Raw genomic sequence first — 24,096 nt, forward strand, 5'->3', positions numbered from 1 at the left:
ACACCATTCCAAACCCTTCACGAAGAGCCTTGAGACGACATGTGTTTTGAATTGGCGCTATATAAATAAATAAAACTGAATTGAACTGAATTGATGAGGGAACATTTGATCAGGTGTGTTTGAGCAGGGACACAAATAAACGTTGCAGGATAGTAGCTCTCGAGGACTTACTTGGGCACCCAAAAACCTACGACCAAGGAACACCAGAATAAGCTGGACAGTGTTTGATGTTTGGGTTTATCTTCTGGTCCTGTTACCTCATTGACCGACCAAACCAGGCAGCTTCTCTTACCTGTGCCAAGGTCCAGAGTTGGACCATCATGATTGGAAGTGACAATCTGGTTTCCCTGTGACGTTGACACACTTTAACCATTAAAAGACACGACACACACTCAGAAAATAAAAGCAGATACAAGTTATATTGTTGCAAAATCAGATTTTTCAACTGTTCCCATTTAAGTTCTACCACCGGATCTTTTTTAAAGACAATAAAGACCAAGAACATGTTCTACTGAAGCAACTTGGACTGACAATTTGACATTTTAGCACTTAAATAGTCAAATTTCATAAACATATTCATATCATAGAAATTAATGAAAATTTGTGGCCTGAATTTAAGCTTAAAGCTAAAAACGCTTCTAGAATATTTCTACTTGTTTTAGCTCTACAACTGGAGACGCGCTTAACCTAAAGCAACCACTAGATGTCAGTGTTTCCTTGTTTCTAATCACAGTTCTGTCAGATTCTAACACAAAATAATTTATCATCTCAAAACCAAATATTTTTTCACTAGGCAACAAATAAAACTGAATTTAATAGGAGGAAATAAAGAGCAGAAGAGATGTTGTTCGAACCATAAATAACTGAGCTACAAAAACACGTCCTTATAGTTAGCTCCATGTGTACAATCAGAAGAGTGAGCCAGCTCACTGTGACAGAGGTTCTGAGTTCAGTCCAATACCTGAAAGTCGCCGCCAACGTCCACAGAAGAACTGAAGCCAATCCAAATAAGGCATCCATACGTTACTATACACAAAAAATAAAAATCTAACTGTAACTGAGCTAGTAAACAGTTTACAAAGGCAGACTGAGCAGGAGGTCTGCTTCACCAAGCAACATTACAAATCTGGAAAAGTGGAATTAAGTGTTGTAAAGGGTGAGGTCTCAGGTCCATATTCATCGAGTGTCTCTCAGCTCAGCCATTCATTAGGTCTTAAAAGGGGTTACATGTGGAAACACACTCGTTTACTAAAAGATAGATTTTCCTTCTCCAGAGTGGACTGGTTGTACAACATCAATCATTTTAAAAAGCAGGGGCTCATTTCTTGGTCAGCACCCTCTCAGTCCATGTGATGTGAAACTGGATTCGGTGTTGAGAGAAACTCTGGTGCTCCAGCAGTTCAGTTTCTGGTAGGTTTCCGGTTCACGGTTCCTTGGTGCTTCTCAACATCCTAACAATTTTCTTTTATCAGAGGGGGACAATTTGGGTCAGATGACTGTCTCTACATGCTCATCCAGGAGGAGTGAATGCTGCAAGTCACTGACTGGATGCAATCTGCTGGGTTTCCTTAGATAGAAAAACTTTTAATCCAATTTGAATAAATAACTGAATCTGACTGAACTGTTCAATGGTTAGGATTAAATGGAATCTATGAACCTGACTGTTGTGAAGAACCTTGAGACAACATGTGTTGTGAATTGGAGCTATATAAATAAAACTGAATTGAATTGACTCTGCTAATTCGGCCAAGCAGAGCGGTCAAATTTCAGCCAGAATGATGCCAGAAGCTCGTTGATGTTACAGAAAGCATGTGGTCAACGTGCAACTTGTTGAAAGAGATTCAAACAATTATTACTGGGGGTGTATGTATATATTTGAGCTTGTACGTATATTTTTGTCAGGAAAAAATCCAGATTATTATTTTTAAGAATCATTATTTTGTTTGTTGTACAAACCCTCTACCCTGGAAAAAGAAAAGTTTAGGTAGATGACATTCATGCACATGATGTGTGGAAGCAGTCCAACATCCTGCACAGAATCCAGAAGTGTAAAACACACCCAATAAAAATCTATGTATGGGCTGCACAGTGGAACAGCTGGTAGCAACGTTGCCTTGCAGCAAGAAGGTCCTGTCTCTTCTCCTGCTGCACATAGATTGCATGTTCTCACTGTGCCTGCGTGGGTTCTCTCCAGGTACTCCTACTTTGACTGTTGGTTAACTCTTCTTTCTAGATGGCCCTTAGGAGAGTCTGGGTGCATGGTTGTCTGTCCTGTGATGGCCTGGTGACCTGTCCAGGGTCTAGATCGCCTCTCGCCCAATGAGCACTGGAGATAGGAACCAGCTGCGCCCCGTGACTCTGCAAGGATAAGCAGGGGTAGACGATGGATGAGTTCTTTGTAATGTAGGTCTTTAGAGCCTTGTGCTGCAAGGATTTTCATTCACCTGCTTTTACAACAAGCTCTCTGAAGTCTTTTTGAAGTCTTCTTCTGGTTTGACTTCAGACCTTCCGATACTGTTATTTATCACCTGTCTGAAGGATTAGTCCCACCTGCTGTTTGACAGGTTTTATCAACATATTTGTTTGAGGAGAATTATGCAAATGATTATTTAAAGTAGGAAAACTCCATGAAACATTTTGAAGACCATAAAAAAAAAAAATCAAGAAATTAAAGCTGGATAAGGACCCAAAGAACTGTTTCTCTAAAATAGACACATGATTCTGCTACTTTAGCTAAAACCACTCAGGAAGCTGAAACACTTGATAAATATGGATCCTGCTGTTAAGGTCAATGTTTAGGGACCAAACCCAGACACAGACCTGGACATAAAGACATGTAACAACCGGAGGAGTGGGAGTCTTCATGAACATCTGAACCGTTACCTGCTGCAGAAGCCCAAAGAGTTCCATTAAAACCTGCTTCAGTCTAGAAACAGAAACTTCTGAGAGCTGAAGCTCTTATTGCTGAACCCTGAAACTGTGACTCAAACAATACAGATTAAAACATTCAACCCAAACTTGACCTTTGACCAGGAATCTAATGTTCATGATCCGTTTGGATCTTCTCCACCTCTTCCCCACCCTGGTCCTGGTTGGTGCTCCTGGTGGAGGACAGAGTCAAGTCCTGTTCCAGCAGCTTGGACAGGTCTCGGTCCTCAGTACTTTCTGATGCAGATAGGCACTCAGAATGAGCCAAACCCAAAGCCAGAGATGCTGCCAGGGTCACAGGAGCCGGTAGGGTCTGAGGGACTCTGCAGGAGGACTGAGCTGAGAGGTCAGCAGCTGTATCTATCGCCTGGTCTTCTGGCAGTAATGGATGAGCTGGGCTCCCTGGTGGCTGGTAAGGTGGTGGCCCCATCAGTGGAGAGCCCTCAGGTGTGAGAGGCACCTGGCTGTGGATGATGACAGGATCTGGAGAGGGCAGCTGGGCCTCCTGCTCCTCCACAGCCTCCAGATCCCTGGGGTCCTTGGAGGGGCTCTGATCTGGGAATATGGAGTCCAGCTGATGGGAGATTATGTGGAGACTAAGGCCAGCTCTGGGGAACACAGTGGCTGAGGAGGACCTCCCCTGAGAGGGCTGGACTGGCCTGAGAAGGACCGGCAGCTCCTGGCCAAGTGGTTTCCGAGGCAGCTCCTCAGGCTTGCCTGAAAACAGATCAAACAGAAAGCTGACAGAGAAACTCATGTGGAGGTAAAGAACCTACACCGTTCAGTCTTTAGGTGCAACATTGTACCTGGAGGAGGAAGGTCCAGCTTCATCTTCCTTAGCTCCATCATGGAGACTTGCAGCTGCTCGATGATCAGGTCGTCATTGTGTAGGAAAGTCTGAGCGATTCGTTCCTGCAGAAACTCTCGCAGCTCCTCCAGAGACATTTTTAACAGACTCTCTGCACAGGAACAGAGAAAAAGACACGTAAAGGCCACAAAAACCCCTCAGCTGACAGACAGGTGGGATCAGGACTAAACCTCACAACTTCACCACTGCCAACTGGGAAAGTTTTGTGTTCAGAGATTAAAAGCAATAAAATCTTCACACAATATTCCATCTGCTACACCTGATTTCAAATGTGAAACTAAATTGGATTAACTAACTTTTGATGTCTATATATTCTCTCCAAAGTTCTTTAAACTGAACTCTGCTTAAGATTTTCTCATTAATTCATAATAAACTTTAGTTTTTTACTTTAAAAACTGGCTCAAATGGACCGAGAACTTTGGAAATTTAAGGATGGAAGAAGAGACATGATGCAGAGTGTCAGTTGTGTAAAGCAATCATTGTGAGTGGAAAATGATTGATGGTTTACTCTTGTGTATCTTCAGGATGGTGTAGGACATGGCGGTGAGGAGCCGCTCTCCCTCCAGAATGAAAATGTCCCACAGCCGAAGGGTCATGGTGAACGGCGTCTGCAGGGTCACAAACACAAGAGGTCACCGCATCGCTGCGAGGTGTCCCGTTTCATCCAAAGGTCTGCGTTACTACTGCTGCTCCGAATCAGGACGTTTATCTGGCTCCTTCCCACACCTCAGAGGGTTCTCTGAGCGACTCAGCAGGATGGAGAAGTGCTGACAGAGGATGAAACCTGCCAGATCACAGCCACAGGATCGTGGACACACACTAATAACAGTGTAGCCTGACAGCTCCTAATACTCTCATCTACTGCAGAGCCACAGGGTTCAGATTGCACCAGGATTTCTTCTGCTTAAATCATCTGAATTCATGAGCAGGAACCCATTCTGGTTGCGTTCTTTCTGGGACTGAGATATAGGTGGCGCTCTTGTCTTCCTGATTATTTACACTGAAACTAATAATATCACTCTGTTAATACCCGAGTTTTAATGTCGAAATGATATCAACAGAATAAGCATAAGGTGAAGCCAAAGTGGAGAAAGAATGTGAAAAACTAAGTACACCCCTTGATCCAGCCGTGGGGGAAATAAGTATTTGATCCCCTGCTGAGGTTTGCTCACTTCCAAGGAAAAGCACAGCCTCTAATGTTGGCTGTAGTTTTAGTTTAATGCAAGAAGAAGAATATGATCAAATTTCAGAACAGAAACGCTTTATATACAAGTTCAAAAAATGTTTTTATTAAAATAAGTATTTAATCCACTCCAACAGAACCAGAATTCAGGCTCCCACAGATTAGTTCATAAACCCAAAATTCAACCAATTAATCATTTATAGATTCTCCTGATCTTAACTTGTTATAAAGCTAATTATTGTATAACCACTCCAGTCCAGAGAATCAGTTTCTTTAATTTTGCTTTAAACTAGAGATGCATCGATATCAGTAATGTTGCTGTTATGGCCGATTACCGATATTGTATATAGTTCCCTAGTCTTTTGAGACCCTGAAAATCGACCACATCACTGACATTGCTTCACGGCCTTAGGTAGACATCCCACAATCCTCCGCTGCATCACCATCACTGTCACATGACCAACCAGATGCCAGATGACCCCTCCTCTCCTGAACACAAACAGCAACATGATGGACATAAACATCGGTTAATATCGGCCTAATTTTAATTATGGTACCGATTTGTTAAAAAATGACTAACATCGGCCGATACCGATGATAATGCCGATATATCCTGCATCCCTGATTCTTACCCCTCCAACACCATGAACATAAAGATATGTCAGAGGCCTCCAGGTCAAGATGACGGATCTCCACAAGGCTGCAACAAGTTTCAGGACCATCAGCTGGAAGCTTGGGGAGAAGGTGACAGCTGCTGGAGCGATTTTTGGGAAAGGACCATCAGTCACCCTCGGTCTGGAGCTTCAACCAAGGTCTTGGCTCACAAGGTGAGGGTGATCATGAGAAAGCTGAGGGGTCACAACTACACAGCAGGAGGCAGTTGGACCACAGTTACCACCACTGGTGTACTGCATCCTCTGCAGAAGGAACATATACAGGCCTGCCTTAGGTTCCACAGTGAGCACCAAAATGATCCAGAGAAGGTTTAGAAGAAAGTCCTATGGTCACATGAGACCAACATCAAGTCATCAACCTGCCGTGTATGGACTGGAAGAACATCGCCTCCACTGTCAAGCACGGAGGTGGACACATTATGGTTTGGTGTTTGTTTATACTGCAGCTGCATGGTGAGCTCACAGCATGACTGGCCAATGAACAGGGTCATTTACTGTAATCTAGGATGAGAAACTGAAGATGGGTCAGTCTCCAGACCTCAGTCCCACATGCCAGGCAGCAGCCCAGAAACCTAAAAGGTTTAGAGAGTTTCTGTAGAGAAGAAAGGGTTCAAATCTCATGTGAGATGTTTGAAAACCTGGTGAGCAGCTAGAAAACGTCTTAGTGTTGGGCTTGATTATAAAGGTTTCTCCATCAAGTTCTGAGCCATGTTTAATGGGGAACAAATACTTATTTCCCTCACATGAAAACCACGTTTTTAATGTAATTTAACAAATGTTGCATTCAAAGTTAAAAGAGCAACGGAAGTCGTTCAAACTTCATCTAATTAAGATCCAAGTCTGTTGAAGAAAGAGCTCTTTGTGATGCAAGTTGGCTAAACATGGTGATTTCAAGATAAGCTTGCTTGTCTAAACATCATGAAGTAAGACTGGTCCTAACAGGCTGTCTCTGAAACATTCCCTCACCCTGTCAATGAAACATTGCATGAACCACTTGGTGCTGTAGATCCCTGCAGACATCTGCTCCTTGTCCTGCAGAGGGAGAAACATGAGCAGAAGGCAGATGAAACATCGTCACATTCAGCATCATGGTGCCGTGTTGTCTCTAACACAACACACTGATCTCACCATGTGTTTCTTCAGCTTGGGGAGAAGTTTGGAAAGGATCTGATCATGATGGGCCTGGAATCTGTGAAGTTTGGGGAACCCAGGAACAAAAACGCCTGAAAAAAAGGACAATAGAGAGCGAAGAATTATTTTTTCTTCATTTACAGCATTTTAAAAGCAGACCACATAAAAAGAACAGAAATGATTAACAAATGGCTTTTTCACTGTTTTTAAAGTTGAATAATAATTTAAAAAAACTTTTCTCAAACACTGAGCCTTCTGAGGTAGCTCGTTATAAAATGGGATATGCATGACCATATAAGGAGTGATGATGCATTCAATTGTTTTAAACAGAGAGCCAAAACATGAAGCTTTCTAGGTGAGAAAATGTGCCGTTTTACTGCAGATTTTAACTTTTATGTCTTCCTCCAGTACAAACATCTGCTGAGCTCTATGGATCACCTTCATTAAACCACAACAGGCTCCTCCATACAAGAGATTCTCAAACTCCAGGTCTCAAGGTCGAAATCTGATTCCCAGAGATGGTCAAAGGTCCAGAACGACTAGTAACTAACAAATCGGTTTCATTAAATTAGCCTCTGTTGGACCACTTGTTGCTGAATATTGGACTACTTGCACAGACACCAGGCCTCCTGATGCTTGCGGCCATTTTGTATCCCGGACGGTGCGCGCCTCCATGTCCCATTGGGCATTGCGACTGTTATGACGGGGCGTCTCAAGTCTGACGTCACAAAACGCTATATAGGAAGGCGGGCATTTTAAAACTTGCTTTCCAGCTGGCAATCTTGACAGGGTCGCCACGCAACTGGAGCGTCCTTGGAAGTAACAAACTTCCCACGTGGAGTTTCCAGTTATTTCTCTCCCTCGTTGGCCAACGAACAATTCATAACTGAGGTTTCTGGACTAGGAAGGCCAGAAATTTCACTTTGCCGATAGAAGACGTGAGTTTAACACGTAACTAAAAACACGGAGTTCGAGGAAACGAACCACCATCGTGTTTCATCCCTAGTCGACTGCTGATGGTCAGATCCTATTTTTTCCTTTTCGTCAAGAAGGCCAAAGGACAGGAGTGACCGCAGTGTAACTGCGGACGCGCAGCGACGCTCAACCCCCCTTTTCCCTCTCACTCGCTGACCCTGAAGGAAGCTTCACCAAGTAAAACCCATCTTTTATTTAATCTTTTATTTCTTTATTAGAAGGCCTGGGCAGGGTCAGAGGTTGTAGAAGCGATCAGAATCGCTGGTTAAGATCTCATGTGTTCTGAATAATATGTGCATGTAACCTTGCTTGTTGAAACTTTGATGTGTTATGTTGATATCGGGATCCGCCGCGGTCCGAGAGCTGCTTGTGTTTCTACTATCTGAGAGTCAACGCGGGCGCGTTGTAAGACTGGACTGTTAAAACGACCTCATGGTAAAATTCTCCATTTCCCCTTGTCTTCAACCTCACTGTGCTAGCTTGCTGCCAAAAGTTAGAATCCTTTGTGCTCAGGAGTTGGGGGGAAGTTTTATGATCAGAAGACCATAAAGGACAATCGAAGCTGCGCTCCAACCCCCCACCACTCATATTCTCATTCCTTCTTCTGTTTTTGCCATAAACTGCTGGTTGATTCAATACTTACCCACTGCCGTTTGTTGAATTTTGTTTAGTTAGATGTGTTACCCCTGTGTTTGTAGAACTTTGCATGTTGAGTAGGTGAAAATTAATAAATATTCAGATAGATAAAAAGAGAGCGTTTTGTGTTCATTGTGTGCGAAAGTGATTCGTCAGTCAAAATAAGGTTAAAGTTCCACACGTTTCGACAGAAACGGTTGATTAAACAGTGATATCTCTGGTAATAGTTATTAATTATTACGGAGTATTTCACGGTTGTAATTGTCAGAGGCGTTGAGCCACAATTACAACACCAGAAACATCTCTGGTCTCGATTCATAAATAAGGACTTTGGTTAGGAAGTTGATTTTGTCAGGTTATGATTTGTAATTATAATTATTGATCAAGATTAATCAATCAATAATCATAAACCCAACACCTCTAACTTACAAGCAACAGAAACACCACTTTATGACACTTTTAACATGAATGTTATTAACTTAATTACAGTTCATCCCTTGACAAATAAAGTCGGTCGGTTAATGCATAAAATTCCAACAGTTTTTGTAAAGCTCTTAAAGGTCAGTTATCCATGAGCATTTCTGGGTTTCATATGAGGGAAACTCTTCAGATAAGTGTCTCCGGTTTGCAATAGTCTTGTTTTTGTGTTTGGACTCTTTCACCAACAATCATGTTAAATGGACTGAACTTATCTAGCGCTTTTCCAGTCACACCAACCACTCAAAGTGCTTTACACTAGAGCCACATTCACCCAATCACACTCTCTGACGCTCACACATTCATACAGCGATATGCAGATCGATAGGCAACTTGAGGTTAAGTGCCTTGCCCAGGGGCACATTGACATATAGCAGGAGGAAGCTGGAATCAAACCCACAACCTTCTGATTGCAGGACGACTACTCTTCCTACTGAGCCACATATTCTGGATATTTTGTCCTGTTTGCCAGCAGCTGGTATTTAGTCCCCTGGTGCTTCTGCACAGTTTTCTCTGTCCTACCATGGGGTTGTCTTGGTCTCATTAAGCTGCTTTAATGTTCTAACAATGTTTCACACAAAAAGCTTTATTATTTATTTCTGAAGGTCTGTCTGACTGCCCATACAGATACAAAAAGACTTTAGTAACCATGCATCTCACTCTGCTGAGGATCTTTGCACACAAATGTTAGCTGATGTGCTAGGCTAATGTTAGCTTGCTTCCTCAATGTTTTAATGTGTCTTGTTGATAATTATGTTGATAATAATCATAACTTTGCTCCACATGACATGGCTGAGCCTCAGCTCAAGGTGCCGTAAAAATAAGGCCAGGACCGGCTCCAGATTGGTCCAGATCTGGATTACAGTCCAGCCCCTAAGGTTCCGCCTGCATGTTTATCTATAATTAATTAGCTGCAGCGGCAACATGGTTTTTTTCACTGTGTCTGAGCCGAATGAATGAATGTGTTGCTTGAAGTACGTTTTTAGAGCCGAACATGTTGAGAGAAAAGGATCTACAGATGGACATATAGCGTGGTCTGACAGACGGTGTCTTTGGAAAAACATTTTTCACCTTTATCACTAGCACAGATAAACCCTCATGATTAAAGCAGCGAATGACCATGTGGAGAAAAGTAAGACTTTTAGCTTCTTCCATTCACTCCAGCCATATTTTAAACAACCACTGAACGGTTCTCCATTAAAAAGCATTCGGCCTCCACAGTTAAATGGAGAACTCACACCTGTGCACATCAGTAACAATACTGGTCAGAACAGGAGCACAAGTCCCATCTAACTCAACACATCAACGCCAAGGTTTGGTGCCTCAAACCTAATGCCACCATTCTTCAGCAGGTTTTGGCAACATGCTCAACTACGCTCTTTGTTTATTTATCTTTTACTTTTCTGCACATCTCTTGACTTCTTACAAGGAGATGTTTATAACGACTACGAGCTACAAGCCTGAACACAATTGCAAATATGTGAAAATCATTATATGTGACCTTTAACACAAACTGAAATCGTGTCTGACAAGCAGAGCAGAATGAAGAATCCGCTGGAGACGGATGTCTTATTGTAAGAACACGCAGAGCGATTTGCCCTATTGGGGTCCTCATCTCACCATGCATGGCGTGCTTTTCATTGGTCAGCAGTTGAGACAGGGCCCAGAAGGCATCTTCCTCGTTCATGTACATCAGCAGCAAGGCAGCGATCTGACTCATGCCCTGGCAGTAGCTCACCTCCTGCAGGCAACAGAAAACACAGAGAGACCAAAAAAACCTTGACATGATGACTTTTCCACGCCTGCAGGGTGGTAACTGTTGTTGGGCCTGGTTCTGGATCAACTTCGGGTTATCTAGCAGAAATAGAATCCATAGTAGGATTGCACTGTAGAATATGGAGACATTGTCTCTGTTTTCTGGTCTTCTAGTCACAGAGTGAAGCACTGAGACATGCATTGCAGAAACATACACTATTAGTGATCAGCCTGCCTGCAGCTGCTAATTAACAGAGCTAAACATGAGATGTTTGCTGCAGAAAATACATTTATTTATCAGAGATGCAGAGTTTCATTTTCAGCCGGCTGTTACTGTTTAACAGGGGAAGGCTGCAAACATTTCAGAATCAACTGAGTAAAACTGAAGCGAAAGCAGCAACTTACAGTGTTGTAAACTGAATATGCAGAGAGGACATGGAAGAGAGACTGCTGCCTGAGGAGGAGAGACCAGAGGGAAACATCAGAGATCTTGAAGTAATTAATACATTTCAGATCCAAGCAGATATTCTGTACAGAAAAACAGGATATTTTCCTCCCCTGCAGAAATGTCAGCACTCTACAGCCTTTAGTGGATGAGAAGCTGCAGCAGCACAAATAGGTTTCAATTTTTAAAGATTTCAAACATTAAAATGTCACATTGTTGGGAAATGATGCAGGGTCTGAAAATGATTTGCGAAAGTTGGACAAATGCTTCAGTTTTAGTTTCATCAAACCAGAGGTGGAAAGAAACTAGTTGCATTTACTTGAGTTTTTTTTATGTATCTCTAGGAGTAGTTGTACTACATCATACTTTTACTTTTATTTGAGGTATATTATTTTGAAGTATTGCTACTCTTAACTGAGTGAAGTTTCTGGCTTCTCTTCTAGTCTCAACCTCTTAACTGAATGAAGAACATGTTTCAACCAAAAAAAAGGAAGGAAAATTGCAGTTTGTGTTAAAGTGAGACTTCTTGTTTGTACACAAGCTTCAATGTTCTAATGTCCATCTGCTGGGCCTGCTGAGAAGGTCAGGTCAACCATCATCTAAACCCGCTTATTCTGGCGGGGCAGCAGGGGAAGTGGTGCCCATCTCCAGCGAGGGGACGCCCGGGACGGGTCACCAGTCCATCAAAGGCCAAACAACCAAACACACACACACACACACACACTTTCTGAGTGGCCTTTCAAATCCATGATGGCAGAACCGTTTCTTGCTATATAGCGTTCAGCTTCTAGGCCCTGCCAACCGCAAGGGGGCCCTGAAACTGAATGTTCAGCCTCATCAGAGGATAATTATATGTTTTTTGCCATTATGTACCTAAAATGAATGTGGGATATAAAAAATAAGCTGCAATGATAAGTTGTGGCCAACGTTTATTGTGACTCCACAGTGACGTCTGCCAACGAGGACGATGGGGATGATTGACAGGTCCCCCCTATTCCCATAACCATAAGTAGGACAAACGTCTTTCTTGTACCCTGCCATGGGCCCAACTGAGCCCCGTGAAACCTACTTGACCCCGAACCGGTCCATGAACATGATGTGGTTTCGAAAGGTTCTGTTAATGTCCAGGTCGATCTGTTTGATCTCTGAGGAACACAGTTGGGCCTGCTCCTTCATTTTCTAAAAGACACAACAGTAAAACAAACTCAGTCGCATGTGTGTTGCTATATGGAGAAATATAAAAAACATAAATAAAAATGTATAATTCATGCCTCGTATTTGCCTTCATTTTCCCTCTTGATCCGCTCCACGTCCAGCATCAGCGTCCAGGCCGGGCCTCTGAGCTGCAGGGGGATGCCTTTGTAGATCCGTTTAACCATCTGACAGCAGAGAGCAGGAGGGGGTGAACGCAGGGCGAATGAAGGCTCACAGAGCCGACGCTGTAAAGTGTGAGTCACCACCAGGCGCTCGACTTTCACAGGAACAAAGCTGAAGTTGTCACATCAGAAGCATATTCAGAGAGCGCTCGCTGTTGGTGTCTCACACGGATCAGTTGATTGACACAATGTAGAGTGAAATTATAACTATGCTTTTAAGAACTTTCTAAAACATTTGGGAATATTTTTACCCCTCAGGAACCAGTGTGTGTGTGTTATAGATCATTTAGAGGTCTGTTCCTCTCTTCAAAGCGTTTCTGATAGCAGGGTGATCATAACACTTCATGCATCTCTCAATTCCTTTCAGGGAAACCTTAGAAAGTGTGGGCATGTAAAACAAACCTGCCTACAGAATGACTGTTTGTGGAGGATTTTTTAAATGTACAAATCCTCCACATTAAGGTCTTAGTGTCTCGTTGACGTGGTGGCAGCCGATCAATGGCAATCCATGAAGTCCACCCAAGGTTGGGGGGAACCATTGTAGCTGGGTCACCTGGTATTTAAAATAGGACTCATGTTGCTGATGTTCTGTCAAAGCCGAAACTAATCATGGTCACAGACTGGCCAGGTAAGTTGTAACACTTGGTGACACAGCATCTACTGCAGGACATCTTGCTACTGATTTAGCTACAACTGAAAGAAATCAGAAACCAAAATATGGTCTACACATCAGTAAATATTGGGCACCCAGACCCGTCCCTTTGCACATCGGTATGTACTACACTCGCTGTTGGAGTGGGGCTTCGAGTTTAGGAAAATGTGCAAACATCTCCAAACTGTGCCCATACTCAACTGTACAGGTTGATGAGAGACCTAAGGAGTTTTTCAGGCTGCAAAACAAAGTTAAATTAATTCTGGGTGGCATTAAATTGACCTCCGATAATAAAGTAAAAAACCTTGGTGTTAACTTTGACTAGGACATGTCATTTAAATCCCATATTAAACAGGTTTCTAGGATTTCCTTCTTTCATCTCCGGAACATTGCCAAAATTAGAAATATCCTGTCCAGGAGTGACGCTGAAAAACTAGTCCATCCATTTGTTACTTCAAGGCTGGACTATTGTAATTCTTTACTATCAGGATGTCCACAAAATGCAGTTAAAAACCTTCAGCTGATTCAAAATGCTGCAGCAAGAGTTCTGATGAAAATTAAAAAGAGAGATCATATTTCTCCTATTTTAGCTTCCCTTCATTGGCTCCCTGTTAAATCCAGAATAGAATTTAAAATTCTCCTCCTCACATATAAAGCCCTTAATGATCTAGCTCCATCATACATCAGAGATCTGATTGGTCCATATGTTCCTAACAGAGCACTTTGTTCTCAGACTGCAGGTTTACTGGTGGTTCCTAGAGTCTCTAGAAGTAGAATGGGAGGCAGATCCTTTAGTTATCAGGCTCCTCTCCTGTGGAACCAGCTCCCAGTTTTAGTCCGTGAGGCAGACACCCTGTCTACTTTTAAGGCTAGGCTTAAAACTTTCCTTTTTGATAAAGCTTATAGTTAGAGTGGCTTAGTTTATCCTGAGCTATCTTCCTTATTTTTACCTCTGTCTTCCTCCCTCCCTGTTGGTTGGAGTAAGGGGGAGTCAGGTTTAGCCTAAACCGGCTCAGTTATGGTTGAGGTGCAAACACACCCTCCATTTCTGCTACCTGTATGACCCCCTCTCTTTTCCAATGGTTATAATCAGAGAGAGGTATCCCAATCCTTGTGGTTTTTAGTAGAACAATGACCATCAGTGGGACCCTTTATGAGGTTCCTTGAGACGACATTGTTCTAAATAAGCTCCGTTTAACTAAATAATCTGAACTGAAACTATCTCTGTAGTTATGCTGCTATAGGCTTAGGCTGCTGGAGGACATAATGACCACTTTCACCCTCTTCGCTACATTCTCATACTACTCTCCAATTTTTCATTATTTGCTGTTATTTCAGCTTTTAACTTTGTTCTTTCTTTTCTCTTCCTAGAAGCTACACCTGGCCTGACTCTGTGTCTACCTGTGACACCTTTCTGGAGAGGGGAATCGTCCAAGCTTCTGCTGGCAACAACTTAATGCTCACCCTCTACCGATGATCCACATGACCCTGTCTTTCAGTGTTTAACCCTTTCTCTCTCCTAGACATGGCTACTGACTGAGCTTCTACTGTAACTAACTCTATGTTCTCTCTTTCAGACTCTAACCTTGAAAACTGGCTCAGAGTTTATCTGTTCTTTCTTTCTAGGTGAAACGACTAAAGGAGCTACATCCATCAACATTTACTTTTCCTTCACATAGAAAGGACTCCTGAATCAGTGCTTCTTTGTTCTCTTTGTGTCTCTGCTCTGTTCTCTCAAACCTCCAGTCGGTCGTGGCAGATGGCCGCTCACACTGAGCCTGGTTCTGGTTCTGCTGGAGGTTTCTTCCAGTTAAAAGGGAGTTTTTCCTCTCCACTGTCGCTACATGCATGCTCAGTATGAGGGATTGCTGCAAAGTCAACACCAGTGACTGTCCACTGTCTCTACATGCTCATCCAGGAGGAGTGAATGCTGCAAGTCACTGACTGGATGCAATCTGCTGGGTTTCCTTAGATAGAAAAACTTTTTATCCAATTTGAATAAAAAGCTAACTCTGACTGCACTGTTCAATTGTTAGGATTAATTGGAATGTATGAACCTGACTGTTGTGAAGAACCTTGAGACGACGTGTTGTGAATTGGCGCTATATAAATAAACTGAATTGAATTGAAATTGAATTAAAACAGCTTTAAGTTTCAGACCCTGATCTGAGCACAAAAACAAAGGGATATTGATTTGTTTGTGCAGGACTCCCACTGATTATATGCACCATCCTACCAAAGTGCAGTGTGGATGGTAAAACTATCTGACTGGGGACCAGGAGGGCATGTTTGGCGCTGCCCAACATTCTGCACAGAAAAAACCTTTCACCCAAAAACTCACATTCTGGTAAAACGCTTGTTAAGACACTCATGGTGTCCTCTCCTACACAGTCAGGTTGACACTGATGTGGAGGCGCAGAAACCTCCAACTAAATTTAATGGATTAAGTCAAGGAGCGACTACGTGCAGATGTGATACTGGTTTTATGATGCCGTGATAGTGTGCTGTAATATGCCAGGGGGAAGCTACACCCTGACAGGAACTGAAAGAGCCTTCCAAGGCAGGGCCATGGTGAGCTTAGGTGGATGGGGTAGGACCCTTGTAGACAAGAGCTGATGAAATAGTCTACAGTCTCTGGTCAAGGAATCTTGGGGTGGGGGTTAAATGTGACACAATCCAGCCACGTTCTAAGAGGCGATGAAGTGCTGAGAGCTCTGTTAAACCGATCCGAAAAAGTCCTTAGTTGTCTCTTTCTTTTACGTATTTAAAAGAAATAAAACAATACGACTGGCAGGTTGGTTTTCTTCCAATTTGACCCCTGCTTTGATCTGGAGCATTTCAGATCTGAGTCTCATTGTTTTATCTCATTTTGTTTTCATGACACTGAACATATTTTCAGACTCTGTGGTACCCAAGCAGTGCCTTACCTTGTCGCTGTTCTTGTATTTGTTCCATTTATTAACCATCTTCAACCATTTCTCTGCTCTCTCGATCTCCAGTTGCTTCCGCTGTGAAGGCAAAATTAGAAAGGTGACCAAAAATACAAATAATGTTGGATTCCTGAGCTTTCAGATGTTTTCTGTCTTTACCTTCTCCTCTTGAACTGTTGGGGCCGGCAACTCATTCTCACTGGAGAGCAAAGACAAAATATCAGTCAAAAATCAACAGAGACTTTTTGACAGCGCCACCAAGGGGCTGTATGACTTACTGCATGAAGCCAAAGCGGTCGATGGCTTTATAGATGCTGTAATCAGCATCTTCCCAGGGATCGATCTCCACACCGCCCTGCCTGCCCTGGAAACACAGAAACACTCAGATTTGCTGACATGAAGAGGAAACAAACGGCGGACATGTTGCATCTTTCTGCAGCCAACAGAAACCAACAGAGAAAGCCAAGAGTTGTCAAACTGTCTAAGATTTTATATCAAGACTAGGATATTAATTTCAAACAACTCTGATCTGATAAAAGAAATAAGGTCAAAAATTATTATTTTTGGGTAATATAAGCTAACTATAGCAAGATCTCTGAAAGGCACCAGACAGGTCAACATTAGCATGAGTTTTTAAACATATTTAAGAGATGATTAAATGAAATCTCAGATTCAGTGTGTAAAATTATGTAATTAGGACCTTTTAGGCCTAAGATTTAGTTGATTAAATGTAAGAAGATCCTGCTGAGACCCTGAACAATCATCTGTGGATGTTAGCACTAGCATGCTAAAGCTAACAAAAAGCATCACCTAGCCACCTAATTAGCATGCTCCATTAGCGTAGACTTTTTATTCGCTGTATAAAAAGACACGTAATCACAGACTGACATAAAATCAGAGTAAACGTTTCCTGTTTCGGACCAGTTAGGATCACCTAAATTATTTCTATTTGCTAATTTTCAGAGTAATGAGACTGATAATGTTTAATTGTTTTCTTTCTTTCAAATTCAAAGGTTTACACACATTTCCTCAGTATTTTAAACTCAGTGATGGGTCAAATGTTTTGGGTTTCCTTCCACAAAAAAATGCTGATGATTTTGGATATCTTTGTTTTGAATGAAGCTCAATTGTTACTCAAGAGCAGGAAGAAAAAGGGAAAGAAGAAAAGCCTTTTTAAAATAAAACAGGAATCAGTCAGAAAATCCAAGTGATGCTGGAGAAAAGGACAGTAAAACTAAAGACGAAAGATATAAAAAGTTTGATGTTACAAACTAAACTGACATCAGAAAAGCCTTTCTGGTTCAAGTGTTGACATAACAGGGAGAGAACCGATCCCCGTGCAGCCTGTAGGAGAGGTTTTAACTGCTCTTCATTACAACACTGCCGCGAGGTTGGACAGCAGCCAATCACACTCCTGCTCTCACAGATGAAGATGAGGAGGAGGTTGGCTTAAGCTGAGACTCTGAACCCCAGAGGCCTCAGGAGTGATGTCAGCATCAAGAAAGTGAGAGAACTAAAAGTATTCCAACTCTGAGGGTATCTGGAGCAGCAGAGACACAGACAGGCTGAGCAGACACTGATTTCTATCTGCTGAACCCGGTTCAGAATCCAATGAAACAATCAGACTTTCAACAGAACTCGGATGTTTCTAAGTAGACTGAATTTGATTTAAAGTGGGGTTGGTCTGGGTAGTCCTGAACTGTCGGTTTTTAGCCTGCTTTGGACAGCAGTCGGTGAAAATCTGATGCTCATAACTGGACTGGGACTACAGGAAACCTTCAAACGTGTCACACCACTCTGGTCTCATTTTTAAGGTAGAATGCCACCAAGACCCAAATACATTTACTAACGGGAAGCTAGTGATGGAGTTTCATAATTTGCATCAACCAACAGAGGTTTAGCCGCTTCCTCTGCAGAGAGCTGCCTATAATCCTGGTTTATGTGAGAATGATGACTGTGTGCAGAAATAGTGGTGAACTAAGACCCACGAACACGAACATGAGTCAAACCACCAACAGGAGAGTAGGCAGCAAGAAACTGACTGGATGGACAGATAGGTGTATGGATGGAAATATCTCCATACTTTTTACCAACTGGAAAAGAATAAAATTCCAGACTTTTCAAGGAACCCTGGGTTGTGTTAGAGGATGTGGGGTCTGGGCTGCAGGTCAGTTAAATCAGAGAAAACTGGGAGATGAATGTTTACGAGACATCAGCAAACTAACAATGTATTCAGAGGAAGAAGGCAGTGAACTGGAGAATGGTTTAAACTTCCTAAACTGATGACATGTTTTCTTCAACATACTGAAAAACTCAGATCTGATCAAGGCTGGTCCTTCTAAACATGCATTCAGGCACAGAAGGTCATCTCTGTAGAGAAATGTAAGGATATCTGCAACCAATAGGAGACATGTAAGAGTTTAACCAGTTTCAACCACTCAAAGATCATTCTAAATGATTTGCTGTTATTCTCTGATAATAATAATCTAGATCAGAAACAAACGCTCTGTTTCATAATAAAAGCACTTTAGCAGCCAAACAGGCATCTTCCCACACGTTCATTGTCCTCCACAAACCACAGCTCACAAACACACATTTTAAATTGTCCTTCCAGTGTTTCCACCGGCTTCTACACAACAACATCTCTCTGAGGTGCAGCAGGAGAAGATTTAAGATGAAGGTCTGCAGAAAGCTCATTCTGGCTCAAACGACGGAGACTTGCAGGCAGAAACTTACCGTAGCATATTTTAAGATGATGTCAGCACGTTCCTCTGCTATTAGAGTCTCAATGTCTTTCTTCATGTCAATATCTGCAGAGGGAGGAGAGTAGAGTGTGTTTGAGAACAACAACTGAGGATGAGTCAGAATAAAAAGTGGGCGACTGTTGGCGTCCAAGCCAACGAGATGAGCTGGAAACACTTAAGCATGCTTTGTTTGTAATGACTTCACAGAAGATCAGCACAGTAATGTAAATTCATACTAGCATAGTAATATCATACAGTCATAGTGAAAAGAAAGAGCATCGGGCTGAAGAAAGAATGCCTCTTCTCTGCATCTGAATGAAGCACAAGACTTCTGGCACGATGTCCTCTGGACAGATGAGACCACAGTAGAGATGTTTGGTCATAATGGACAGAACCAATGTTTGGAGCCTCATACCAACTGCTGCATGGTGGAGTAAGGGTGATGATTTGGGACTTGAGCACCTTAAAAGGTTAGACATGTTCACACCAAGGGGTGAAGGTTCTTTCCTGTATGGATAACAGCTAGTTACACAGTATGTTGGGACGCCAGGTAACCAGTTTGCATCTATTTATGTAAAAGAAACCAGCAAGTGATTATTTCATGATGGCTTCCTGAGAAGGTGTCCTAACTTTAGCAGAATATTAAAATTTCTACCCACTGTGTAAAGTTATCACTTGGAAACAGGTTTCAGCCTGAGGCGACCAAGATATCCTCTGTATTCCAAATGATTCCAGAGTCCACCTGAATATGAGTCCACCTGTCCAACAGCTGGAGCTCGGTCCGAACGGGGTCATTAACAGGACAGTGATCCTGAACACAGCAACTAGTCTACAACAGAATGGCTGAAAAAGAAAAGAATTCGGCTGCTGCAATGTTCTAGTCAAAGTCCAGACCTCAACCTGACTGAAATGCTCTGATAGGTCTGTCAGAGAGCTGTGCAGAAAAACAAATGTCTGTAAACCTCTGCAGCAAAGTTGGAAAGAAAAATAGACCAAAATTCCTCCATGAAGATGTGAGAGACTGAAGTCAGACAGAAAACAACCAGAATATCTGCTCACGGTGTTTGGAGGAGTCAAAGTGAGGCGTTCCAACCTGAGAACACTTTACCATCTCTGCCAACTGGACCCTGTGTGTTCCAGCAGGACAATGATCCAAACAAAAGCTTATCCTCAAGTCCTGACTGATGACTGCCTTAAATATCCAGGGAGAACTAAGTCAGCGGCCTGTTGATGAAGAGTGATTGCTGCTAAACGTGGTTCTACAAGCCTTTTTCTATTCCTAAAAAAAGGTTGGGGTTGGTTCCCAGTTAGGAAGACTCTCCGAGTTGTGTCAGAAGAATACATTTTGGATTTCTCATCATTCATCAGGCCAACATCAAAAGCTGCATGATCAACAACAGGCTTTGGCATCATATAAACTGGTGCGTATAATTCCATAACTTCTTCTTTAAAATCCATAAAAACAAAACAGAGCGGAGCTGAAGCACCGCTGCCATATCATCCCCAAACAAAGCAGCAAGATTAGTAATCCTGTATAATCCACATCCGCAGTACGGACCCACACAAAGGCAGGATATGCTTGTGTAATCTGGACTTTCTGCAGAATACAAAGCATCTGGATCAGGAATATCTCCAAAGATGAATTATGAAGCAAAGGGCTGGATTTCCCACAGCAGGAGCAAAAACAAAGAGCTGTGACCATCAGCAGCCAGGGTGGCAGACGCTGATCCCTTCATCAACATAGATGGTTCCTTTAGCATGTTAATGCTTTGTAGAAATGTGACATTATGATTTTTGGCTCTCAGCCTCTGATGATAAAAGGATATTTAATAAGTAGGAGTTTGTGTTTTATGATGCTTTATTGTATTCCTTGTTTCATCAATATATATGGAGGAAAAGGTCAAAAACATGTAAAAGTAAAGAGAACTCGGTGAAGATCAGACCGGGTCAAACAACTGGAAGTCAGACCCAAACCGTCTCCCTTAGAGCAAAGAAAACAGGTCAATTTGTTTAGGAACAACCCAAGAACCACCCTGCTTAAACATCTACATCTTCAAGCTGGACTAGAATCTGCCGCTATCCACATGGACAAGACAACTGTCCTCTGGAGAAAGGTTTGACGGTCCAATAGGACCAAGATTGAGCCGTTTAGCCAAATTGACAATAAAATTTAAGGTGAGGCATTCAAACCCAAGAACACTGCGTCAGCTATCAAGCATGGTGGTGGCAGTATCATGCTTTGGTGCTGTTTGCACTAAGTGGATGGAGCAAAGAAGGATGACGACCCCCTAATTTCTCCACCTTCACCTCAGCTCACTAGCTAGATGGTTGAGACTTGGAACCAGTTGGGCATTCCAGCAGGACAATGATCCAAAACACGGATCCAAACTGGTTTTGGACTGGATTAAACAGGCTAACAATAAGCTTCTGGAATGGTCCCAGATCTTAGCCCCGTTGAAAACATATGTGCTTAAAATCTGGATCTGAATCAACAAACCGGTTTAAATGAAGCCTAACAAGCAGAGTGGTCCGATATGCAGCCAGAATGAGGCCAGAAGCTTGTTGATAGATCCATAAAGTTTGCTAAGAGACATTTACCCAAATGTTATTGGAGGCGTATGTAAATATTTCAGCCTGTATGTTTCATTTTAACACTGTAAATCAACAACAAATTCAACCTTTGGCACCCAGATCCTGTTTTTAGGAACCATGGAAGTTGTTGTTTAATCATTTCACTGCAGAAAAAGACCGGTCCAAATAAAGCATTATCAACATGACATGAACAGCCATAATGAGTGGGAATAATCATCTGACTGCTGGGCCAGAGTTTAGCCATTTTCAGTCAGTTATTCTAAGAAACGTTCAGTCAAACGTTTGAATCTCGGAAACACATACTTGAAGCTCCAGTGAATAAAGACACAAACAGAAACTTCCCTAACAGGTCATTATTCTCTCTTTTCTTGGAGCCCCCAGATCTTTTAGCAGGCCATGTTGGTCACATGATGTTCTTTTCCAAGATGATGGTGTTCAAAAAGACCTCTCAGCACCAGATGACCTCAAGCATGAGCTCAGACACACATACTTCAAATAATTAGGCTATAAGTTTTCTAAACAGGCCAGAAAAAGCACTTTTCCTTTCGTTGGCTCAGATTTCAGACGTTATAAATCTACTGAGGAGTTTTCAACAGTGCAGGAAGGATAGCTTACAGAAGCTTTAAACATGAGCTGTCATCTGAAGCAGCTGCTTGTGGTTGGAGTAAATCACACACAAGCTCTAGCAGCAGTCCCAGTCTGAAGGGTGGAGGCCCAAACTGGGAGAGAGTGGACGGCAGTCCTTTACCTGGCTGACCGTCAGAGTTTAATCCACAAACCAAACCGGGCCTGGAGCTCCTTACAGAAACTACATGGTGACAGGAGATCTTTTAGGGTTAGGATTAGATGTCGGGTTGTTAAAGCAGAAAAAGTGCTTTCTTTTATAGCCCACGTCTGTAGTTATTAAAACGTTTCTTTGATAAACTCGTAAGACCCCTAAAGTTTCTGATACCGACCCAGTGGAAGGCTGTGGCTCCTTTGGACTCGGCCTTCCCTGATGACAAACCGACTGTCTTGGTTGACGGATTTGCCAAATTAAAAGCAAATAAAATCAGTACATCCAGTCGTACTGAAAGCACTAAAACAAAGGTATGAGAGACCTGCTGAGATAAATGTTCTCCTTGGGCTCCTCACAACGGTACTTTCCTCTCGTTGACCAGGACCCTTTCTGAGCTTAGGTCAGAGGCACGGTGACGACCTCTGGATTTATTTAGACTTCATTTAAAATCAATCACAGAAAATAGAAATCAGAGCAACTCTTCCTGTTAACAGGAAGATCTTCTCTCTGCAGACCCCTGTTGCTCCTCACAGCATTGAAGCAAAGCTAGCTTCCACACTGAGATGGACCGGGTTTTTAGAATTAGGACCAAACTGTCCTTCACTGGAACAAAACTGCTTAAACTGGACTGTAAAACAACTCATTATTTTATTAAACCAGGTTGATTTGGATGGAAATATATGAAATTTGATTTTTTATTGTCTTCGACTAAACTGGACCTTATTTATTTACATGGAACTGGACTGAGCTGGACTGGATTTATTTAAATCATACTGGAGGAACCTGGATTTTAACTGGCGTGGACTAAACTCTACTTATACTGAAATAATTGGACTTTCAACCTGGAATAAACTGGACTGTTTTCATTTACAATGAATTTAGAGTTGTACTAAACTGGGCTGAACTGTACTGATTAGAACAAACAGGACCAAGTTATTTAATTAGCTTGAACCGAACGTTGCTTAACTACACTCACTGACAAACCTGTTTTTATTATTTTGACTGGATCTAACTAAACTGTGCTTAAAATAAAGGTTTGGTCGGATTTATTTTTAACTTGGATTGTTTTGGGCATTTTTCCTTCTGAACCAACGGTTAGAACTACTGGATTTAGTCCATATTGTCCGACATTAAATCAGACCAAATTTTTTGTTCAGTTAGGATCAACTTAATTACTTTTATTATCAATACTAAAATAAGAGAGAATGCTTTATTCCTTTTTTTATTTAGAAGTTTTTATTGAGTTCCTCAGTATTCAGTAGAATTATCTTTAAACTGTCTGATTTGGGTCAGATGTTTTGGGTTTCCCTCCCGAAGAATTATGGCCCATTCCTCCTAACAGAACCAGTGGAACTGGGCCAGGTTTGTAAGCCTCCTTGCTCACACACACCTTCTCAGCTCTGTCCTTAAGCCACTTTTTAACCAGGCCGGTGGTATTCTGAAGGACATTTTCCATTTAGAAGATCCGATTGTGTCCAAGCTGTAACTTCCTGGCTGATGTTTTGAGATGTTCCTTCAATATCTCCACATAATGTTCTTTCCTCATGATGCCATCTATTAATGGGAAATGTCCCTGTCCTTCCTGCATTAAACCAACTTCCTCAACATGATGCTGCCACCACCATACTTCACATTTGGAATGGTGTTCTCTAGCTTGCAAGCTTCTCCCTTTTTTCCCATATGTAACGAAGGATATTATCTCCAAACGCTTTGTTTTCTCAGACCACAGGACATATCTCCAATAATTAAGGCCTTGTCTCTGAGTGCATTTGCAAACTATAATCTGGCTTTTTATGTTGGAGTAATGGCTTCTTCTTCATGGACTGAGACTTGTTTCTTACCAAGCCATGACATCCTCATCAGGTAACCTTTTGATTTATAGTCGTCTTAGTGTATGCAAGCATCTGACTCTCAAGAAAGTAAATAATTATTCGGGCTTGTAGCAAACAGAA

The 24,096-nt window shown here is 42.2% G+C and overlaps 1 protein-coding gene across 1 annotated transcript in view; it reads right to left on the minus strand.

Annotated features, from left to right (window-relative positions):
* Nucleotides 1–400: 400 nt before the first annotated feature.
* Nucleotides 401–24,096, minus strand: part of LOC124866640 (USP6 N-terminal-like protein) — a 30,522-nt gene continuing 6,826 nt past the window's right edge. The window contains exons 4-16 of the mRNA XM_047362517.1: nucleotides 18,767–18,840; nucleotides 16,309–16,394; nucleotides 16,190–16,229; nucleotides 16,028–16,108; nucleotides 12,344–12,451; nucleotides 12,142–12,251; nucleotides 11,033–11,081; nucleotides 10,493–10,613; nucleotides 6,782–6,876; nucleotides 6,620–6,685; nucleotides 4,305–4,404; nucleotides 3,735–3,887; nucleotides 401–3,645 (exon numbers count right to left, since the gene is read on the minus strand). Coding sequence (XP_047218473.1) covers nucleotides 3,038–3,645; nucleotides 3,735–3,887; nucleotides 4,305–4,404; nucleotides 6,620–6,685; nucleotides 6,782–6,876; nucleotides 10,493–10,613; nucleotides 11,033–11,081; nucleotides 12,142–12,251; nucleotides 12,344–12,451; nucleotides 16,028–16,108; nucleotides 16,190–16,229; nucleotides 16,309–16,394; nucleotides 18,767–18,840 — 1,691 coding nt within the window. The 3' untranslated portion in view covers nucleotides 401–3,037. The remainder of the gene's footprint in view (nucleotides 3,646–3,734; nucleotides 3,888–4,304; nucleotides 4,405–6,619; nucleotides 6,686–6,781; nucleotides 6,877–10,492; nucleotides 10,614–11,032; nucleotides 11,082–12,141; nucleotides 12,252–12,343; nucleotides 12,452–16,027; nucleotides 16,109–16,189; nucleotides 16,230–16,308; nucleotides 16,395–18,766; nucleotides 18,841–24,096) is intronic.

Source organism: Girardinichthys multiradiatus, chromosome 4, assembly GCF_021462225.1.
Source record: "Girardinichthys multiradiatus isolate DD_20200921_A chromosome 4, DD_fGirMul_XY1, whole genome shotgun sequence".
Taxonomy (NCBI): domain Eukaryota; kingdom Metazoa; phylum Chordata; class Actinopteri; order Cyprinodontiformes; family Goodeidae; genus Girardinichthys; species Girardinichthys multiradiatus.